A 20,787-nucleotide genomic window follows, 5' to 3' on the forward strand; every position below is an offset into this window, starting at 1 on the left:
GACGCTGTTTCCGTGCCGGGCGAAAGGAGGCGCGTGGGCACGGCGACGCAAGTCCTCTACAGGTCGGCCAACCGGCTCCCCTCCAGCAGGCGCTCACACACCGTCCGGTCCACGGTTCTGGCTCAGTTCTCGATTTGTCTCTTTTGTCCTCGTCGTCCAGAAATGCTGAAGAACGGTCACCACGCACCGGGCGGGAGCGGCGGGGAGCGCGGCGCCGAGAAGAGGAAGCGCGCGGTGCGGGTGTGGTGCGACGGTTGGTGAGTTTCAGACCCAGGGGCGGAATTGTGTTTCCTCATCGGGCAGCTCTGCTGTTTACTCACTATATTCACTATTAAACAGCGCTTTACTCCAGTAAACACAGAGAGAGAGCTAACGGCTAAAGCTAACTTGACAGGTCAGCTGTAGTAGGAGGTTCTATTATAGTTAACTAGCTTAGCTCAGTTACCTACATCACTGTTTACTTTTGTTTTCCTGGATTCTCTCTGTATGTAACGTTACAGTCTATCTGTATTTACAGTCTCTCTTTTTAAGTGTAATTTATCTTGATTAGCTCGTTTCTTTCTCTTTGTTATGAATGTTATTCCCTCATTTTCTCTTGTTTACAACTAGCTTGCTAAGCTACCCCCCTTTCTCTTTCTCTCAATCTGTCCAGCTCTAGCTACAGAACAAATATACTGGATACAAATAACTTTGATAATAAGGGGAACTGGGGGTGCTTATATACACATGCATCATTCAATCTGTTTTCTTTTGATGATTATTTTACATTGTAAATTTAATATTGTAATATTGAGGACTATATTAAAGCTATGCAGAAACACATGGAGAATAATTTTCCTATAAACAAAAAGTGTTTAACGAATCAGAATATGTTTTATACTTTATCTGAGTTAGAGTCACCTGGAATAGTTTTCTCAGCATCTTGAAGAAGTTCTTGAAGGTGCTGAACAATAGTTGCTGCTTTTGATTCACACTGTGAGGCTCCTGCTCATCCCAAATCAGCTTCTCAGTTGATCAGGTTTGTTTACAACGTAATTTCATATGTGCCCCTTCATGTTTTTAATATTAATCTAAAATGTAGAAATTAAATTAAATAAAGAGATAAAGAAAACATTGAATGAGTGGAAATGTGTCCAAATCTTTTCACTACATGGACATTTATTCAACCAAAATTTCATTCACACATTTACTCATAGTTGGGTATGCACAAATTCATTACCTGTACATTTACATATAGGTACTTGTATAAGAACACTATTCACTTTATTTTGTTTTATTATCAATGACATCTTGCACTCTCACTGAGCTACTGAGAGTGATCATTCATTCACATGTTTGTAGCAGTCTGCATATCTAGGTGCTTGTTTTTTGTTTTATTTTGCTATCTTTCTAGCTGTGTTATCACTGTCTTTCACTCTTATGCTTTAGCTCTCTTCTCTTTCTGATATAATACTATATAATGATAATAATATTAATCAGAATAGGAACCGTTCCACAGTGTATTTGTGGACGTTCTGTGGTATGATCTCTGTTCAGCTGGAAGTATTACTGAGGGGAAAAATGACCTGTAGTTACCTTTCTGTGAGGATTAGAGGACCGGCCTCCATCTGGAAGGGTTAGTAGAGACACACACACAGCTAGGTGTTAAGCACAGATAAGTGTTACACTGCCCCGATATTGTTTTTTAATAGCCAGTGCTGATGTTTAAAGAGCACAAGTATGGCCATTATATAAAGCCGCTATTTTGTTTTTGTCATTATAGAAGTAATAATGATTATAGACACACAATTACTCAATTTAAATGAACATTTGTACCATTGTCAGGTCTACAGTGTCTCTGTCCAACCATCTGAAATGACAGTATTAAACTAGGTTAGTTCTCTGACTTGACTACTTTTATTCCAGAAGCTCAAGCATTAATATTTAAGACACCCTTACACTTGGATTGTGTGCAATGTATAAAAAGAAGAGACAATTTAAAACAAATCTTTATTTATAACAAACACAGAATATGGGTAAAATATAAGTAAAATGAAAAGTAAAACTATAGAACAAGATGACACTTCTGTCCTTGTCTTCTGCTGTTGAAGCGATAATAAGGGTCAGCAAGTCTTGGGTTTGGTGGCGATTTCTAGAACGGTGTTTACACTCTGCATTATCAGGGGTTTTGTGTATGGATCGTATCTGTACTTTGACCAGATTCCATTTACTTCTTTTAGTAAAATGTGTCCCCAGGTTGGCCTAAATCATCAGACCTTTAGCTAATTCCTGAAACTAGATAACAGAAAAACATGCAAAAACATTAGTTGTTACATTAGTTTTTTGTAGAATTATACAAGCATTAGCTTTACAGGCCCTTGTCTATAGACGTGTGCCTGTCTTGATTGAAGGAGGTTTCTGAGGAACTCAGAAGCTCATTAGGGTGAAAAAAGTTACAAAACTATTACTACAGACACTGGTGTCCTCTAATCCACTGTAAGACAGTTGATCCACAAATAAAGGAAATTCAGCACCGCTGTTATTTTTGTTATTTTACCAAGGAGTAGTCAATCGTCTGTCAAAAATCGTATTGAATAAAAGCTGGATTATACTTTCCACATTATGTGTTGTGAAATTGATGAAAGGTTTGTTAATGTCTAGCTTTTTCCTGCTGGCCCTGTGTAAAAATACAAATGTTATACATGTATGTATCTGTCAAGGCCGATACAATATACATGTTTATATTTTACATAGAGAATACACACCCTGGTATAACTTTAGACACATATGTAACTTTTGTTTGCCTTAAATTTTAGCTTTCAACCAGCTGTATGCAAACAGTAATAGCAGTCAGTGCATATCTGTTGGATAATTTAATGTACCTTTATTTGCACAGAACGCAGGTACAAATGCCAGTTATTTTAAATTTGTCCTAATATGATATGCAAATTTTGACAGAAATTAAATACAAAAATAAAAAAAGAATTCTGTATGTCCTTTATTTTTTAGTTACATATGGTAATGCCTTATGACTATTTTGAAGCCTAGAATAGAGGATTAGCCACAATGATAACAGCTAGACTGGACCTGGGTCGTCTGCTATGTTAATGTTTTTTAGAGCTGCATTACTTGCTGATAGTTAAGAACAGATCAGTGACACTGTGCTGGATAGAGTATGTCTTGCTGGTTAATGTTTACTCTCCTATTTATTACAGTATGAATTTTAGAACATGTAGGCATGTAGCTACTGGCTCACTGCAGACCTGGAATAGTGGATTAGCTGCAGTCATCACCCCACCTCATTCACAACTCCCTAACTCTTTCCAAAAGTATATGATGGAGCGACATCATCATTCCAGAGAACACCGTTACACAGCTACACAGCTCAATGCTGGAAGCTTTTCTGTTCCTTCAAATGGTATTAGGCATGGTGCCAGTATGTTCGTATTTATCTGCTCGATAGTGTCCTATTCTATTGGCAGTACGTCTCTACAGGGACTAGGCAAGCTGTGTATGTGTGTGCACTGACACATCTGTGTTAGGCATGGGTGCAACTGAAAGTAGTTCCATCGTGGTGTGGATTAGTTTGTGGGACTGTGGGTGTGTGATGTGCTATAAACTGATGTACTGTTCTACTGGCTGTTCAGTTTCTTGATGACCTTGTTGAACTGGTTTACACCTATTACTGAAATCGGAAAGGTTCACACATTGCTTGATGCAGTTAGCACCATACTAACTGGTGAAGCACAATAAATACTTTACTTTTGTTAGTTGAAGCTGAGAAATATGATGCAGGCTTACACAGACAAGTGAACCCCTGCCTGTTAAGCCTAAGTTTAGTCCAGGCCAGTCATATGTATGAGACTCTATTAATATCCTGCATAGTGAACATGATGTTCAGTGAAGGGTAAATTAGCAAGAAGCAAGGCACTGTGGGCATTTCATTCTGTTTATTTCTGAGGTTGTTTATTTCTTGTGTTGAATTTCTTATGTTTGTTTGTGCGTGTATGTTTGATTAAGGGCTGCAGCTATCGATTATTTTTGTAATCAAGTACTCAATTAAAAAGACACGAGAGAAAACAAGACATTTCACTTATCCAATAATGTTTTAACCAATAAATGAGAGACAAACACTTTCCTGCATCAGCCACACACAGTGTCTGAATTTATCTTTTTGTCTCACTGACCAAATGTAAGATACTCCTAGATGAAGAAATCATGCATATAGTTTCTAGCTTTACTAACTTTAGCTAACATGTGTTTATTGTTTATATTCTGAACTCCACAGCGCTGTGTTTACTGTTTACATAAAGCATGTATTAATTTGAGAACTGTTCTCTGTTCTAATAAACTAACCTCACACATTAGATAATGTCCCATGGCTGCTAGTGTAACTGTAGATTTTCTTGCAGGTCAGTGGTGTAACAGTTTGAAGTATGCTGCAGGTCACTGGTGTGACAGTGTAATATATGATATGGGTATGTTGTGTAAGAGGCTAAAACATGTTACAGGTCAGTTGAGTTACTGTGTGGGGTGTGTTACAGGTCTGTGGATTAACTGTGTGGGATGCGTTACAGGCCAGTCTGGTAACCGTGTGGGATGCATTACAGGCCAGGCGGGTAACCGTGTGGGGTGTGTTACAGGTCTGTGGAGTAACTGTGTGGGGTGTGTTGCAGGTCAGTGGAGTAACTGTGTGGGGTGTGTTGCAGGTCAGTGGAGTAACTGTGTGGGGTGTGTTACAGGTCAGTCGGGTAACTGTGTGGGGTGTGTTACAGGTCAGTGGAGTAAATGTGTGGGGTGTGACAGGTCAGTCGGGTAACTGTGTGGGGTGTGTTACAGGTCAGTGGAGTAACTGTTTAGGATATGTTACAGGTCAGTGGTGTAACTGTTTAGGATATGTTACAGGTCAGTGGTGTAACTGTTTAGGATATGTTACAGGTCAGTGGTGTAACTGTTTAGGATATGTTACAGGTCAGTGTTGTATTTGTGTGGAGTGTGTTCTGGTCCGTAGTGTAACTGTGGAGGGGCTTGTGTGTTGGTGTAGATTAATACAGGTCAGTGGTGTAACAGTGTACAGTCTAACATTTTTTTTTTTTATCTCTCTCTTTCTTTTCTCTCTGTCTTTCCCAGCTATGATATGGTTCACTATGGTCACTCCAATCAGCTACGGCAGGCCAAGGCAATGGGAGATTATCTGGTGGTGGGAGTTCACACAGACGGTAAGGGGACTCTCACAGATCCAGGCACGGCTTTTCCACACCTGGATAGTGAATAGTGTCATTTGTAAGCAGTGGTGGGCAAGCTGAAGCTTTAATTTACCCTCTGTCTGGCTGTTTTCTGTTTGTCTCTCTTAGAGGAAATATCGAAGCATAAAGGGCCACCGGTGTTCACTCAGGAGGAGCGCTATAAGATGGTCCGGGCGATAAAGTGGGTGGACGAGATTGTAGAGGGAGCTCCGTATGTCACAACGCTGGAGACACTAGACAAATACAACTGTGATTTCTGCGTCCATGGAGGTAAGCGTAAACCACATCCCAGATGACCTGATACTACATAGAGGTTACATAACACCTTGACTTATGTCCTGTAAATATCAGTTTTTACAGGAATTCGGATGTTTCATGCAAATTCAACCAGTCTCCGCAAATGTATGAGCAGTCACGGGCCACAGACACTGTAATAAAATAATGTAATGAAATATAGTATTGAAATATAATACTTAAAATAATACATATTCTTGATTACTATCATGTACACACCATTTTCCTTGAGTTACTATCTTTAGCTCTCTTTGACAGTGTTGTTTAAACTAAGATTTTCAAATTGATGTTTCGTTTCATTATGTCATTTAATATTATACTCCTAATTAGGCAACTGATTCCTGACAAATTAAACACACACACTTTCCTCTGAACTCAGTTAAAAAAATAGTAATTTTCCCAACATGCCTGAAATTTTCTGCATTTGCTCTCCATTTTTCATTTCTTTGGAGTTGTTAGACTTTTTGGCCCGTTTTCTGTGGTACAACTGCGCATTCTCGACGCTTTTAGACTCTTTGGCCCGTTTTCCGGTCAACAACTCACACATCAATTTACTAAAATTTAATCATTAGGGAAAAAAATCCAGGTAGACTTAAAAATAGATATGTAAAATCATTTTGATAAGAGATTTATTTCTTCTAAATAATTCCCTCACGTATAGATAAGTACTTGGTGTGTATGAATTAGCTGTCCTGTTTCTCAATTCTTTTAAATGTAAGTGAGCTGTTAATCATGCAGTTTAATGCAATATCAGAGGCACACTGCAAAATCTGCTGCAGATTTAGTACTGCTCTGTCTGACCACAGTTTTTTTTGTGTGCTTTATCAGATGACATCACATTAACAGTGGACGGAAAGGACACATATGAAGAAGTTAAGCGTATGGAGCGGTACAGGTGAGAGTGCATCTCACTCCTGTAGTCTCTCTCTTACACACACACACAGACACACACATACAGGCATCACAATAAAAGACCTGCAGAACATTTTTTTAACCTGTGTTTAAGTGTGTGTGTGTGTGTGTGTTTTGCAGGGAGTGTAGGCGCACTCAGGGTGTGTCAACCACAGACCTGGTGGGCCGTATGTTACTGATGACAAAAGCCCATCACACCAACATGGTAAGTAACAGGCACGTGCTTTACTCTGCATATGTGTGGGTGTGTGTAATTATCAATATTGTTCTCCTTATCTGCCAACTATATAATATATAGTCTTACTGCTGTGGATTTCTCTCTCTCAGGATAACTCGGATTATCAGCAGCATGCAGATAACTTTGGCAAGGTGAGTTTTTAGCACTTGTAATGACTCAATGTGGCCTCTAGAGTGCCTGTGTGTTGTGATTCCACTCTGTATCCACTATGGGGCAGGTTCCAGGACAGGGATTTAGCCTATTCTTCTACTACACAGGATTTTGAATGCAAATTTTATTTTAAAAGAATGTCTAGGCTTCATTCCTGTCTAGGAAACCAAGGGTTGTGGACACCCTTTCTATCTAAATTTGCATGAGGAATGAATGTGCGATGGTTATCATCCAGACTAATAGTAAGCCTTTTCTGGACAGTAGAAGACAGTTACTCCCACAAAACCAGGATAAACTCATTTTCATTTTATAAATGCTCTTTAAATATATATTTTGATTTCAATGTGTGAAACTTGCTCTTCAGCAATTAATCAACTCTTTGTCAGAATTTCTAAACCTTTCCTCTTTTTATCTTAGGGTCCTAAAGGCCACAGTCCATGGACCGGCGTGTCTCAGTTCCTCCAGACGTCTCAGAAAATCATTCAGTTTGCCTCAGGGAAAGAGCCCCAGCCAGGAGACACAATCATCTACGTCGCTGGAGCATTCGACCTCTTCCGTATCCTTCTGTCAGTACTCCAGTCTGCGGGTCATTCACAGAGTTAAGCTCAGTGTGAGGGCAGTCTTGTAGAAACTTCCTATGAGTAGCCAACCTTGTAAAAGTCTCATTCATTTAAAGTCTAGTTGTGGTCTATAGTATGAATGAGTGCCATGTGAGAAATTTTTTGTGAAAAAAAGGGCTCTGGTGTTTATATTTAGCCCTGCATAAGTTAAGTGAATTAGTGATCTCTAATAGTGATCTCTTGTTCATAAATATTCATACATGCAAACATATCGCCTCTGATTGGCTAACAGCACTGCAGCAGAGAACATGAACCCCCCCCCCCCCCAAAAAAATCAATTTTACAACTCTAACACTCAAGGGACAAAATATTTAGAGATTTAGAGATACAGCCTAAGTTACAAAGATATAGCACTAAGTGCTAGGTAAAGTTAACCCTTAAACTTCGCTAAAGGTCAGTCTCATTTGTTAATGTTGATAACGTTTCTTTCAACTAATCTAACGCTACTAAACTCTTACGTGCCCGCTTTGACCTGTGTTCTGTCGAGTTGTGCTACCTGGTCAAATTGTACTTTCCTTGTGTATATATAAGGTGTTTAAGAGCTGTGAGCTCCGTTTCGGCTCTGCTGCATCCCGGCTTCAGCTCTGTCTGTGGCCGGTCCTGAGCCAAGGTGGGCGAGGTCATGAACTCATGAGTTGACATAGACACGGTGCTTTTTCTAAACGACTAATTTTTCTAAACATTTTCTTTTGCTAGCTACTGCCGACAATAGGGGTTGAAGAACAGTTTCATGTGCAGCCTGCCTATACAACTCGAGACCTAGTGTATTTCACAAAGAAGAAGAAAAAGTGGATTTTAGCGGAAGGAGACTTTTTCTCTGGCATTTTTAGACCTGAAACAAAGTCTGGTCAAAAGCTGAACCAAGGTTCTTGTGTTTGTTGCATTGTTTACAGTACATTGCATTGAGCACAATAACTGGGCATAAGGTCAGTTTGGTGAGTTGCCTATCCAGATGTTATACACTTGATGTGTCATGCAGCAGAATGAGTTTAACAGAGTACCTATTTGATTTCAGAGGTTCCTATTTGACATGCGTGCATGAAAACAGGAGTTTTTAATTTCAAAACAAGACCCGTCTAAACCATTTTAAAAAGTGTGTGTCCAGTGTTTGGCCTTGACTCTTTTTGATAGATATTGGCCATGTGGACTTCCTGGAGACGGTGTTCAAACAGGCCGAGAGGCCATACGTCATCGTCGGACTGCACTTTGATCAGGTGTGTAAAAATACATGCATACACTTACACTTTCCAAACAGGTTTGTCAGCAAAGCTAATCTGTGGACTGGTTTATTCCAAATTTGGTAATTTATTTCCTATACTGTGTGTGTATATATATATATATATATATATATATATATATATATATATATATATAAACATTTCTCCACACTGTTACAGACAGTTCCGGGAAGTGTGCAGCTATGATACATTCCCTGACTGATTGGGCGGGTGGGTTTTTGGGAATTGGCAGGTCTGTTCATAATTAAACAATTTTATTATGCTTGCTTCCACACTGATTTTACACAGTTACCAATGAAATCAAATTATCATAGTTCTCTAGTTTTACCTGTAGGCCGAATTTAAATGTAGGCTGATTAGCAGAGGCATATTTGCTATGAGAGGTGGTTTCAATCGGTTCAATCGATTACTCAACCTTTATTTAAACTCTGAGTACGTTGAGGATGGCCCTCTTTTATAATGTAGGCAAGTTTCTGTAGTTACACACAGGAGCTAATGTAGCTAACAGATAATTAACTGTAATTAACTGCTAGTAAAATAATGATTGACAGGCCTCTTATGATTGTTACAGGAAGTGAACCGCTACAAAGGAAAGAACTATCCCATCATGAACATCCACGAGAGAACCCTGAGTGTACTGGCGTGCAGGGTGAGTTTGAGCTATATACACACAATATGCGCACACATGTATGTATGTTTGTATGTAAACATACCAGAATCTAATGTGTTTCCCTTTTACTAAATAGTGGATACAGATGCATTCATAGGATATATTATTAATTTACAGTAGTTACCTAATAACAAATAGTTGATACTAAACCTTGGTAGTGGTTAATAAATCATTAGTAGTGGATAATGAATCAGCCATAGTGGATATTCATAGTGGAAACGCATAGAGGATACTTATTCATGGTTTCTTTAATCATGTGGATCATGTAGTGGATTATGAAACATTCACAGTAGTTACTAAATAGTCTATAGTGGTTAATGAATCATTTGTTGTAGTTACTATAACATTTCTAAGTTCGTAGTGGATACTGAATTATCTGTGGATGTTAAATTACTCATTCATGTTCAAGTTATTCACACAAAGAAGAAAGAAGCGTAGGAGTTGTTTTTACAACGGCATTGAGCAGTTCTCTAGTTCATCTATTTGAACGGGGAGAGACTAAAATACTGAAAGGTAAAGGCCAAAATATTGTTTTAGATATTAAGCATATTTTAAATTACTGATGATAAATTTCATTAGAATTTCACAGTCTGTATCATTTGGATCAGTAATAGACAAAAAATAATTATTTTTATTTTTAAGCGTGCTACCATTCATATGTCCAGCAGTGGGCGGTCTTCTCATTTAATAATGTCTCTGACTTTACTTGTATATTCCAGTATTTTAGCTTTTTGTTACGGCACACTCAGCACTCTAAGGCATGTGCTGTCTAAATTGTATATATTTTTTATACAACTCTTTATACATGGTCTTGAATCTCTCTCTCTCTTTCTCTCAGTATGTGTCAGAAGTTGTGATTGGAGCACCGTATGCTGTGAACAAAGACCTCTTGGATCATTTCAGGGTACAAAGAATTCCACTTCATCATCCTTTACACTATACAATAATGATCATTAGCAACCTTTTGATTGACGTACTGTAATCATGCAGGTGGATATGGTGTGTCACGGTCAGACGGAGGTTTTCCCGGACAAAGATGGCACTGACCCCTATGCTGTGAGTTTGTAACGCACTGTGTACACACACACACACACACACACACATCCAATGTCTGTCGAAAACTTGCATAACTTGTCTTAATTAATAATAATATTAAAATCTTGTGTAATATTTTCAAGTCACAATTTAAGTCTGTCATCAACACACAACATATACAACAATAGCCATTTGACCAGGGTGCCCTTTTGAACACTCTCACTATAATGTATAGCTCTGGACAAAAATAAGAGACCACTTAAAAATGATGAGTTTCTTTGATTGTACCAATTTGAAAACCTCTGGAATGTACAAGCCATCAAACCAAGCTGAACTGCTTGAATTTTTGCACCAGGAGTGGCATTAAGTTATCCAAAAGCATTGTGTAAGACTGGTGGAGGAGAACATGCCAAGATGCATGAAAACTTTGACTAAAAATCAAAGTTATTCCACTAAATATTGTTTTCTTTGCATTATTTGAGGTCTGGAAGCTCTGCATCTTTTTTTGTTATTTCAACCAGCATTTATTTAGAGCAAATAAATGCTCTAAATGACAATATTTTTATTTGAAATTTGGGAGAAATGTTGTCTGTAGTTTATAGAATAAAACAACAATGTTAATTTTACTCAAACATAAACCTATAAATAGCAAAATCAGAGAAACTGATTCAGAAACTGAAGTGGTCTCTTAATTTTTTGGTGACATTATTTCTAATAAAGGCATTCAGCTTTTTTTTAAGTTGCATCCACTACTCACACATATGTGCAAATGCGCGCACACACAGCTTGTCTAGTCCATATAGAAAGGTATTGCCATAACATAAGGACTTTCTGAAGCAGATAAACATGAACCAATTGTCACAAACCCTTCATAGTGTTTGGTTTTGTTGTTGTAATTATTGCTTATTGCTTTCATTGCTGTAAACAGGAGCCGAAAAAGAGGGGAATCTTTCGTATAATCAACAGCAGAAATGGCCTCACAACTGATGACATTGTGCAGAGAATCATTGAGAACAGGTGTGTCAGTGTTAATTGTGATTTACTTTAGCCAATCAGTAACAAAAAAGCATGTCTACTTTAAAGGGGTAAACAGAGATAGTAGTATATATCAGAAAAGTAACGTTAAATGTAATTGTTTTGGCTAAATAAACCATGATTAAATATGAGAGTTTGCCATTTCTTACAGATGCTTAATTAATAGAATGGTAAGAAAATATCAATGCACTTAAGTACTCTACTAAAAACTTAGGGTAGTAAAATTTTTAAACTGTTTTTTAATATTTTTTAATTAATACTTTGCATCTTTGGGTTCTGAGGAGTATGATGTTATTTTAGGACAGAGTAACCTATTGTGAAATTGTATTATTTATTTACTATAAATATTTCTGTTAATCTTACCTATATAAATTTGCTTAGATTGAAATTTTTTTACTTTTCAGACACGAAAACAGTGTATATGATCAATTTCTGATTATTTTTTTGGGTGCAATCTGTTTTATAGTCTTTAGAAGAAAAAAAAACATTACTGCAGTGAAAAATATGTCTAATCAAAACATAGTAAAATCCATATAAATCTTATAATATAAGATATATTACATATAATCTTAGAATCTTAAATTAAGACAAATGTACAAGTCACAAAAAGTCACAGAATGTGTGACTGTCTCCTTTAATTACTATAAATATGGCATATTTAGGAAAATGTAGTTACATCAAACTATTAAAACATGTCCTAGTATCCTACTTTGTGTAAAGATGTGTCACAGTGCTTAATTTTGTGTTGTTTAAACCATGATCATAAGAAAGCAGTGTTTTACTCCGTCTTCAGATCCCACTGCTCTAAAATGGACACATCTCAGTGTGTATTGCCTTTCTCGCAGTATCCACATGTATTTCATTATATCAAATTATACCACAGTTAGTTCCGACCCTGCAATGTGATTGGCATTTTATAACTAAAGCTCTCCATGTATTACTCTGCCTCATACAGGTAACCTAGCAACGATGCAGCGCTTACAAGCCAAACATTGCAGCTACAAACAGAGCAGCAATGGAACTGTTTTAACTCGCAGAGTTTTTATAACCAAACAGATCGTATTTTCTCATCCTCTTTACCTCAAAATCTTTTAATAAATAAATAAATTATGAAAATGTGGTATAATCGCAATAATACACTCAGGGTTGTGCTATAACGTGTAATATTGACACTAATTATTGCTTATTTGTACCCTGTGTATTGTGATGTGTAAAATATTATCAGATCTTTCCCAGTACACAGTCGTTATTAGTTACTGAGTAATCAGACACAAACCCCATTTCCTTATCTCCTGTCTTCTGTCCCCTCAGGCTGCAGTTTGAGGCTCGAAATCAGAAGAAAGAAGCTAAGGAGATGGCTGTGATCGAGGCCCTAAAGCGCAGAGAGGATGAAGAGAAGAACCAAGCAGCTGCCCAGTGACAGGCAGACAACAAAAATGGACACATCTAAGCAAAAACAAAGGGCTTGACCAGAAAAGCACTGGTTTCACTTTCCACTCCTCATCTGTTCTTCTGTCTTCTCCTCTCACTGGTTCTAATACTGTGGTCACTGTAGCATCAGTCCCTCCCACACTGCACTGCACAGCAGCCTAAGAAGGTTCTTGTCTTTATTGTGGTGGAAAGGTGAAGATGAGTGAGTGAAAAATAACAATATTTCAATCAGTTTGTCTGGGCAGTAAGTGTGTCTTTACTCAAACGCAATGACATCAGCATGAATTTAAATCAACATTAATCAAATAAACAACCAACTTTGCTCAAGAAATACTTTTTATTCCAAAAAATGTATTTGTATTTATTGTGTTTGTGTTTTTTTTTTTTTACCAAAAAAATGCACATACTGCCCAGGTAAAATGTTTTAAACAATTTTATTAATCCCAGCATTAAGCGTGTTAGTTTAAAACCACAGACAAAAACTCTATTGGGCTGCTTTAAAAATGAGAAATTCAAGGCAAAATAGTTTTTACACTTCTGTTTGATGGCCGCTGTCCATCATAGCTATTTTTATGCCTGTTAAATGGGTAAAAATGCACACTTTAGTCTCTCCATCAGAGGGGTTTGTAAAATAGATTTATTTTCTCTTCACTCCTTACGGTAATCTGATGCGTCATTTTAGCTGTGTATTTTAACGTGCATTCTGTGGACAGTTCATACGCACACTTGTGGGAGAAAAACACTTCTTCTTTTACCCATTTTAGGTTTTTTCGTTTGTAAAGTAGTGCGTTTATAAGGAGCCATTTCTAGCTTTTCTGTCTAGTCCTTGTGGGATGTGTGCTGAGTTCACATCACTTTACAGAGTTCACAATTTACAGATTTACAAGATTTTACACCTCACCTTAAGTGTAAAGAATAGTTTGGCAATGTTTGGTGTCTGAAGTGTGGCTTTGTATTTTGGCATTGGAGCTACGAGTTTTATGTAGCTAACAAGTATTGGAAACACAGACTGTAGGATTGTTTAGAGTAAATGGCTAATCTGTTTTATTTGAAACTATATGACCTATTGTTCCATATAAAAATGATCCTAAAAGATTTAGTCAAATAAATCAGTTTTTATTCTTGTACCTGTATCGTGTAACTATAGTTACTAATGCAAAACATGTTTTTTTTGTCATAAATTGGCTCCTTCAGTTTAGTGCTTGAGGTATACGAGCCTAATGTAGCTAAAACATGTTCATCTGTGATGATTAAACATTAAACGCAGTTTGCTCCACGCTCCACGCTTGTAGCTGTAAGTTTCTGTTAATTGTTAGCTACCTAGCACTACAGAAGCTAACTTTAGACACCAGACAAATTCAGACAGTCTTGTCTTATTCACTACATATACAGAAAGTGAACGCAGATGTGGGAAAATAGGACTTTTATGGAATACTGTACTAATCATGGGTTTGTGACTGGTGGGGTCTGTTTTTTTATCCAGTAGAATGACTGTGAAATGATATAGGAAGATCACTTTTGTTTTCTGCACACTTCTTTCTCCTCAGCTCTTGTCCATTTGAACCAACGACTTAAAAATGGCCTTCAGGTCATGTTTGGGATGCTAGGGCTAGGCTAATTATGTTGAAATGGTTCCCAACTGACATCACTTTCTCAAAATTAACATAAACAAAACAAAGTTTATTGGACATGTACATAGGACATACATGGTCATGCAACATTTATTTATCGTGAATGTTTTGTCTGTAGAGGAAATTATTTGCAACATCTCAAATATTAAGGGCACTGATTTGTTTAGGAAGTTAGTAGATCCTCTTCTTTGGCAATTTTGCTAAAATGGTTCATTTCTAAACTTCTCATCAACTCTAAACAATTTTAGAGTTTTTTTATAACACAAAAACTAATGAGCTACATGTTTATTGTCTAAAGAGGCTAATGTTGCTAACGTACCAGAAACCTACAGCCATATGTTGGAATCATCTAAACTACACACAAACAAACAAACTTGAGCATGAGACAATCAGGCATGCACCAAGTGCCATGCTAACTGGTAGCTACAGACACAGAGCATTTTTCCTACTACCATCTAATATTGATATGATTTAGTTGCTTTTATATCAGAGTTATAAGGCAAATGTAGCTAACAATTGACGCATTGTAAGCCTGCAATTTAGCATTGTGCTAACTTATTGAATACATCTAAATCTGTTTGGATAACATAGGGAATTAATTAAACGTGGTTAGTAGATTGGGGCAGGCATGATAATCAGAGAAACACCAGAAATAATTACACTACCAATTTTTTCCATGTATAACCAGCCCTGTCCCAGTAGCCATATATACAGTTTATTATTATTGTTTATTATTTTAGCCTCATGACTCCAAAGCATGTAACCTCTGACACTAAACATAGTTTGGCTGATGTAGCTTAAAACATTGTACACTTGATTTTTGAGATAAATAATTGGTTATTTTATTATTAAAACATTGTAAACAAGAACTAGATGTAGTTAAGAGATTTGCTCCAATAATGCAGAGTTTCTAATGTTTCTAATGTAAAATTTCTAATGAGAAGAAGTCCCATACACAACTTTTTAGTCAGTAAGTGATGCTTTTTGAAGTACAAAATACTGCAAAATATCATTTCTCAAACACTTTTTTAAGTTTATATTGTCAGGAATTGTTCTTTAAAGAACATCAGTCTAAGGTTTTGCATATTCTAAGTTTAATTGGGGCACTTGAAGGAGATAACTGATCCGTCCACTATCTGATTTTTGAATGTAAATGAAAAGTGAGCAGGTTTACATTGTGTAAACCGGTTTTACATGTTTGCTTGTTTGTTTTTTAATCCCAAAATCCATTTAGTTGTGTTCTGTCCAATACTGTGCTAATCTGTGTAGGAAGGCTATTCATTTGTTTCCATCATGATGTCCCTCTGTCACACCACATGACTTTCAGCTGATCCCGTGAATGCACCAATAAACTACGTACCAGGTCTGTTTGATTGTATGAGTTTTTGTGATTAGTGTTACAATCTCGATTTTGTAGTTTAGCTGCTCACAAGTATAAAACAGTAAAAAAAAAATGTCATCAGTATGGTATAAGCTTGAGAGCTTACAGTCAGAATTGCAATAACCACAGCAACAACCTTTGAGCAACTTTGTGGCAAAAATGTACATGCACAAAATCAGCAATAAAATCCTCATATGTCAATATTTTTTTATAAATCACTTAATCTACTTCAGACCTTTAACTCTTCAAATGACAGTTTAAGTACATTAATGATTAATTATTCATTAAAAATCCCACAAAAATCAAATTATTTCCCATGTAATAAATAGTAGATGAATGGGACATTGTTGGAAATTAGAGTCTTGGATATGTCAAAAATTGGCAACAAAACTGATTTGACTGCATTATTTTTTAATGTAATGCCAAAAATACATTTGATCTCACTGCAATTACAGTATAAAACATTCATTTTGAGATGTTAGTATTTCATTTTGAAGAAGAGTAGTGATCTTTGACATATTTACTGTATTTCATTGGATTTAACCATTTTTCCATTTTAGGCTGATGAATGAAATTCTTGTAATTTTGCCAGTTATATTATGGAGCCATGTGACTAACAGGGGACCGTGTGTGTGTGTGTGTGTGTGTGTGTGTGTGTAGGCTACAATGAAACAAAACTGTCATATTTGTTATATATATGCGGTAGCAGCGCAGTTTCCGCCTTCTTTTGACAGATCTGTTAAAGTGATTGGCTGCAGTAAAAAATGATGGACAACTAAGTCTGTCTGATGATTGGCTTAATAAAAAGTGATTGACAACAAAAGTGTAGTATCTGATTGGCTGCAGTTGAAAATGATTGACACATGCTCCGCCCTTTAGCCACGCCCACTGCGGGGCTCCGGTCTGCAGCATTACATAGATGGCTTTCACAGCCAAAGATAAACATGCAGTTTGGCTGAGGGGTCATTTCATAGTGAGCAGAGAAGGAGAAAGACCTGTAGGAAAAATGAAGAGACGTTTTTTAGTACAGAGGAAGCATTGAAAATGGTCATGCAGCCTTTATCTACCACTGAGCTGCAGGAATCCTCTGAAGAAGACACAAGCTTCGATTGGGAGTCTGAAATTGAATGGTCACTGGAGTCCTCAAATCCTGAGAGTGCCTCTGACCCTTCCTCTGAAAGTAAAAAGGACATTGCGGCTCCTGCCCATCCTAAGTGAGTGGACAACGAAATCTACCCGCAGCCTGAGGGATGACCAGAATTGGAGAAAAGTCTTCAGAGCCACCATGTCCCACAAATGATTTAAAGTGATAAGTGCCAGCCTCCAATTCGATGATCAACTCACCCATCCTTGTCGACACAAGGAGGATAATATATTCCATAATATGTGGAACAAGTGGGTGCAGCATTCACTGTTCACTGCTGTGGCTCCCTCCTGAAACCAGCAATAAACATACAGACGGAGGCTGTTCTTAGAGGAGCTGGGGAAATAATTAAACTGTCATAATTATTTAATGTTTGGTAGTTTTGAGTAGGTAAATTGGTAGTAAATGGATTTAGTGATTTTTGGGAAAAAAAGCAAAAACAATATTGATGTATAATGATTTAAGAGCAGTTTTTGGAGTGTGTACATTTTTGCCACAAAGGTGTCCAGAGGGTGCAAAATTTAAGGAGGGCATGATGGTTAATGAGTATTGAAGCCCATGCTCTAAGGAGTGTTTTGATACCAAACATGTCAGGATTGGTCAAAATTCCTATGACTAGTTCGCAAAAGTATGTTTTGCATATTATGCAAATTAGCAAAAAATCTAAGTGGGCAGAAGTGCATGGTCCAAATTGGTTTAACCCAAGGAATCCAGCAAAAAAAGAATTTTGAATGTAAGTCTTAAGGTACTGAAGTTATTGAGGAAAAAGTGAAAAATTAACTTTTTAAATGAACTCCTTGTTTATAGCGCCCCCATTTTTGTTGTCCTCCGAGATGCACTGATCCTACACCTACCTACCAAGTTCCATGTCTCTCTCTCTCTCTCTCTCTCTATATATATATATATATACTTATATTATTATTTGTGGGCAGCAGTGATGGTATAGTTACTTTGAAAAAGTAATCCGATTACTGATTACTCCTTTAAAAAGTAACTTAGTTACTTTATGGATTACTTGATTTTAAAAGTAACTAAGTTACTTTACAAGTTACTTTATTAGTTACTTTAAGCAGCTGCACACACCACGTCCCGCCGCCTTAACTTAAATTATAACCAGTTTTGCCAATACTCCCTTTATTGGAAAAAGCATTTTTAACAGCATCAATGTATCTCTAGACATTTAAAGTTGAACTATTTATTTTTTATAAAATTAAAAGACCATTTCTCTTGAATTAACTTAACATAAATATTTTTTTATAAAAAATAAAATATGGTCTTTCTTGAGTTCACTTAACATAAATACTTATTTTTATAAAAAAATATAAAATAAAGAAAGTCTTTCTTGACCTGACATATTTAACACTGTAAAACTGAACATTGAACCTGTTGTTCTCTGCAGGGCAGCAAGGAGTGGTATTATAAAACAGAACCGTGTATATGGTCGAGGCCAGGGATCACATATATGCAGACTGCGGTCCGGGTCCGGACCCAGACGTTGTTCAATGCAGACCCAAACCGATAAACTACTGAGAAGGATTTAATTTTGACAGTGTTCATTTAAAGCGTCAGAACTTTTCTTGTCTTTATGGTATACGCGCTCTGCGGCATGGGAAACTTGCAGACAAATCACGCGTGGTGTAAAATCTTCAAACGCTCTCCTCTGCCAATCAGATCTGTGCAGACCGCTGCCCTGGCTAGTGAATTGGGACGCGGCCGGGAAAACCCGCCTTTATAAAGAGATAGGGAGCCCGAGAACTGGCGGAAAAACGAGAATGGGCGGAAACTAAAAACACGCCGAGCGCGCGAGAGAGAGACGGGAGAAAGCGAGACGCGTGTGATTGGGGGAGAGCGGAGGGGGATGGGGAAGGGAACGCGGTGTGTGTGTGTGTGTGTGTGAGGTGGAGAGAGAGAGAGAGAGTAAAGCACAGTGACTTGGATAAGTAACTTTAATCTGATTACTGCATTGGAAATAGTAACGCGTTAGATTACTCGTTACTGAAAAAAGAGTCAGATTAGAGTAACGCGTTACTAACATCACTGCTTGGGACCCTGTGTCAGCGTGAGGCTGCCGTAAAAAAAATGCCTTTTTAATTTATTTAGACAGCAGTCATATTCATATTGTTCTACCCAGCTACTGATGCATCTCTTTACAATCATGACTCTTTACAATCAGGGTAAAAAATAACAGTACTTACGACTGTAATAAACATTAAGTGGTAATTAAGTGGTAAATATTATTTAACATTTCTAAATTGTAATGCTTAAGAATGTTGTAAATAAAGATGAATTGCGATATCAGTTTTAACATTTTGTAGGAATTAATATCTTAACTAGTGTCATAATAATAATTAGTTGAGGCATTCTAACATAAGTATGGTTAAACAATGTAAATTAATTGTAAAGTGCTACTGATGCATCTGAGGCCAAATATCTTAAAGCAGGATTCCTCTACTGTAATTGTATATTTTGGTTTGTGGTAGACAGATTTACCTCAAACCTAAAGGATAGGTATGTGGTTTTAGCAGGTGTCCATTTCTGTCATAATCAAGTGATCACCATGAATTTATTTTGAAATTTACATTTTTTGTAGCTTGTATTTTTTTCCTTTTCAAATTTCATATTGTTTTACAGACCATTTTTACTGAAAGATGTTACTGATCTCTATGTATCACATGCAGAGGGGGAACATAAAAAAAAGTTTTAGATTTGATTTGCTCACTTGGCATTTTTTGAAAGGCAAAATAATGTAGTAATATGCTCAAAATCATGTAACTTAAATATATAATTATATTAAATTATGGTCCTCCAACCTCTGTGGAGTTGTGGGTGCTAATTTGTAATTTGAACAAGTATTTCTAATAAAACAGATGTTTTATTAATGTATGATTTATGTTATTGGATGAATAAAGGGATAGTGCAGTGTCTCATGGAACCTGGTAAGACAAGCAGACTGTAAGAACTGTGATTTTTTTTCTCTGTTTTTCTAGTGTGTATGCTGACCTCGGACAGTACTTCTGAAATGCTAATGCTTATCTTTTGGAATTTGATTCCTTTGATTCTTATTTTTTAAAGCATCAGAAAGTTATCAGTATATTTCTGTATGCAGGGCTTAATTTTGCACATGTAAATCCCAAAGCTTTAATCGTTTTAAAAGTTGTATATAGATATTTCTCAGAGTTGCACAGACAATTAGGCAAAGTAGGCAGACCACCAGTCACAATAAATTTGAATGAATAACCTTCAATAATAAATTACTGGCCAATACATTGAGGTAACACTTCATGATCAGCCTCAAACCTACTATCCCATGACTTGTAGAAGTAATGTCAGTGTAATTCCTAAGTGGTCAAACATCACATAGAGGCGAGTTGTTGAAAATTACACTTTGGTTTTAAGTATAACAAAAAGGTGTAACAACACTGAGAGCCTTTGTATATTACCAGATACATTATTTATATAAATTCAATTAAAGGAATAACTTTCACTGAAATACAAAACTGAAATTGTCTTTGGAGCTGACATGACCTTATCAACCTTATCATATTTGGGAATATGAGACACCTGGGATAATCAGCTTTTAACTTCAGAACATCTCTGTTCATTACATTAATAATAAATCAATAATTTCTGATTGATTCTTTCAGTGTTTAGTTGAAGTGTTAAAAAGTGGTTGAATGTGGGCATCAAATCCACATTTAATAAAATATTAAAATTATTTTTTTTTCCATAAACACATTTCAAGAAACTTAGCGATAGTGTGATCAAATAAACAGACACAAGTGA

The 20,787-nt window shown here is 36.7% G+C and overlaps 1 protein-coding gene across 1 annotated transcript; it reads left to right on the top strand.

Annotated features, from left to right (window-relative positions):
* pcyt2 (phosphate cytidylyltransferase 2, ethanolamine) lies at positions 1-15,845 on the top strand. Its single transcript, XM_022665355.2, has 13 exons — positions 1-257; positions 5,110-5,198; positions 5,334-5,495; positions 6,348-6,414; positions 6,552-6,636; positions 6,759-6,800; positions 7,237-7,375; positions 8,571-8,653; positions 9,249-9,326; positions 10,186-10,251; positions 10,338-10,403; positions 11,311-11,399; positions 12,729-15,845. Exons 1-13 carry the CDS (start codon positions 163-165, stop codon positions 12,835-12,837), a joined length of 1,170 nt encoding a protein of 389 aa, XP_022521076.1. The 5' UTR covers positions 1-162; the 3' UTR covers positions 12,838-15,845.
* The last annotated feature ends 4,942 nt before the right edge of the window (positions 15,846-20,787 follow it).

This window comes from Astyanax mexicanus, chromosome 23 (genome assembly GCF_023375975.1).
Source record: "Astyanax mexicanus isolate ESR-SI-001 chromosome 23, AstMex3_surface, whole genome shotgun sequence".
NCBI classification, from domain to species: Eukaryota; Metazoa; Chordata; class Actinopteri; order Characiformes; family Acestrorhamphidae; genus Astyanax; species Astyanax mexicanus.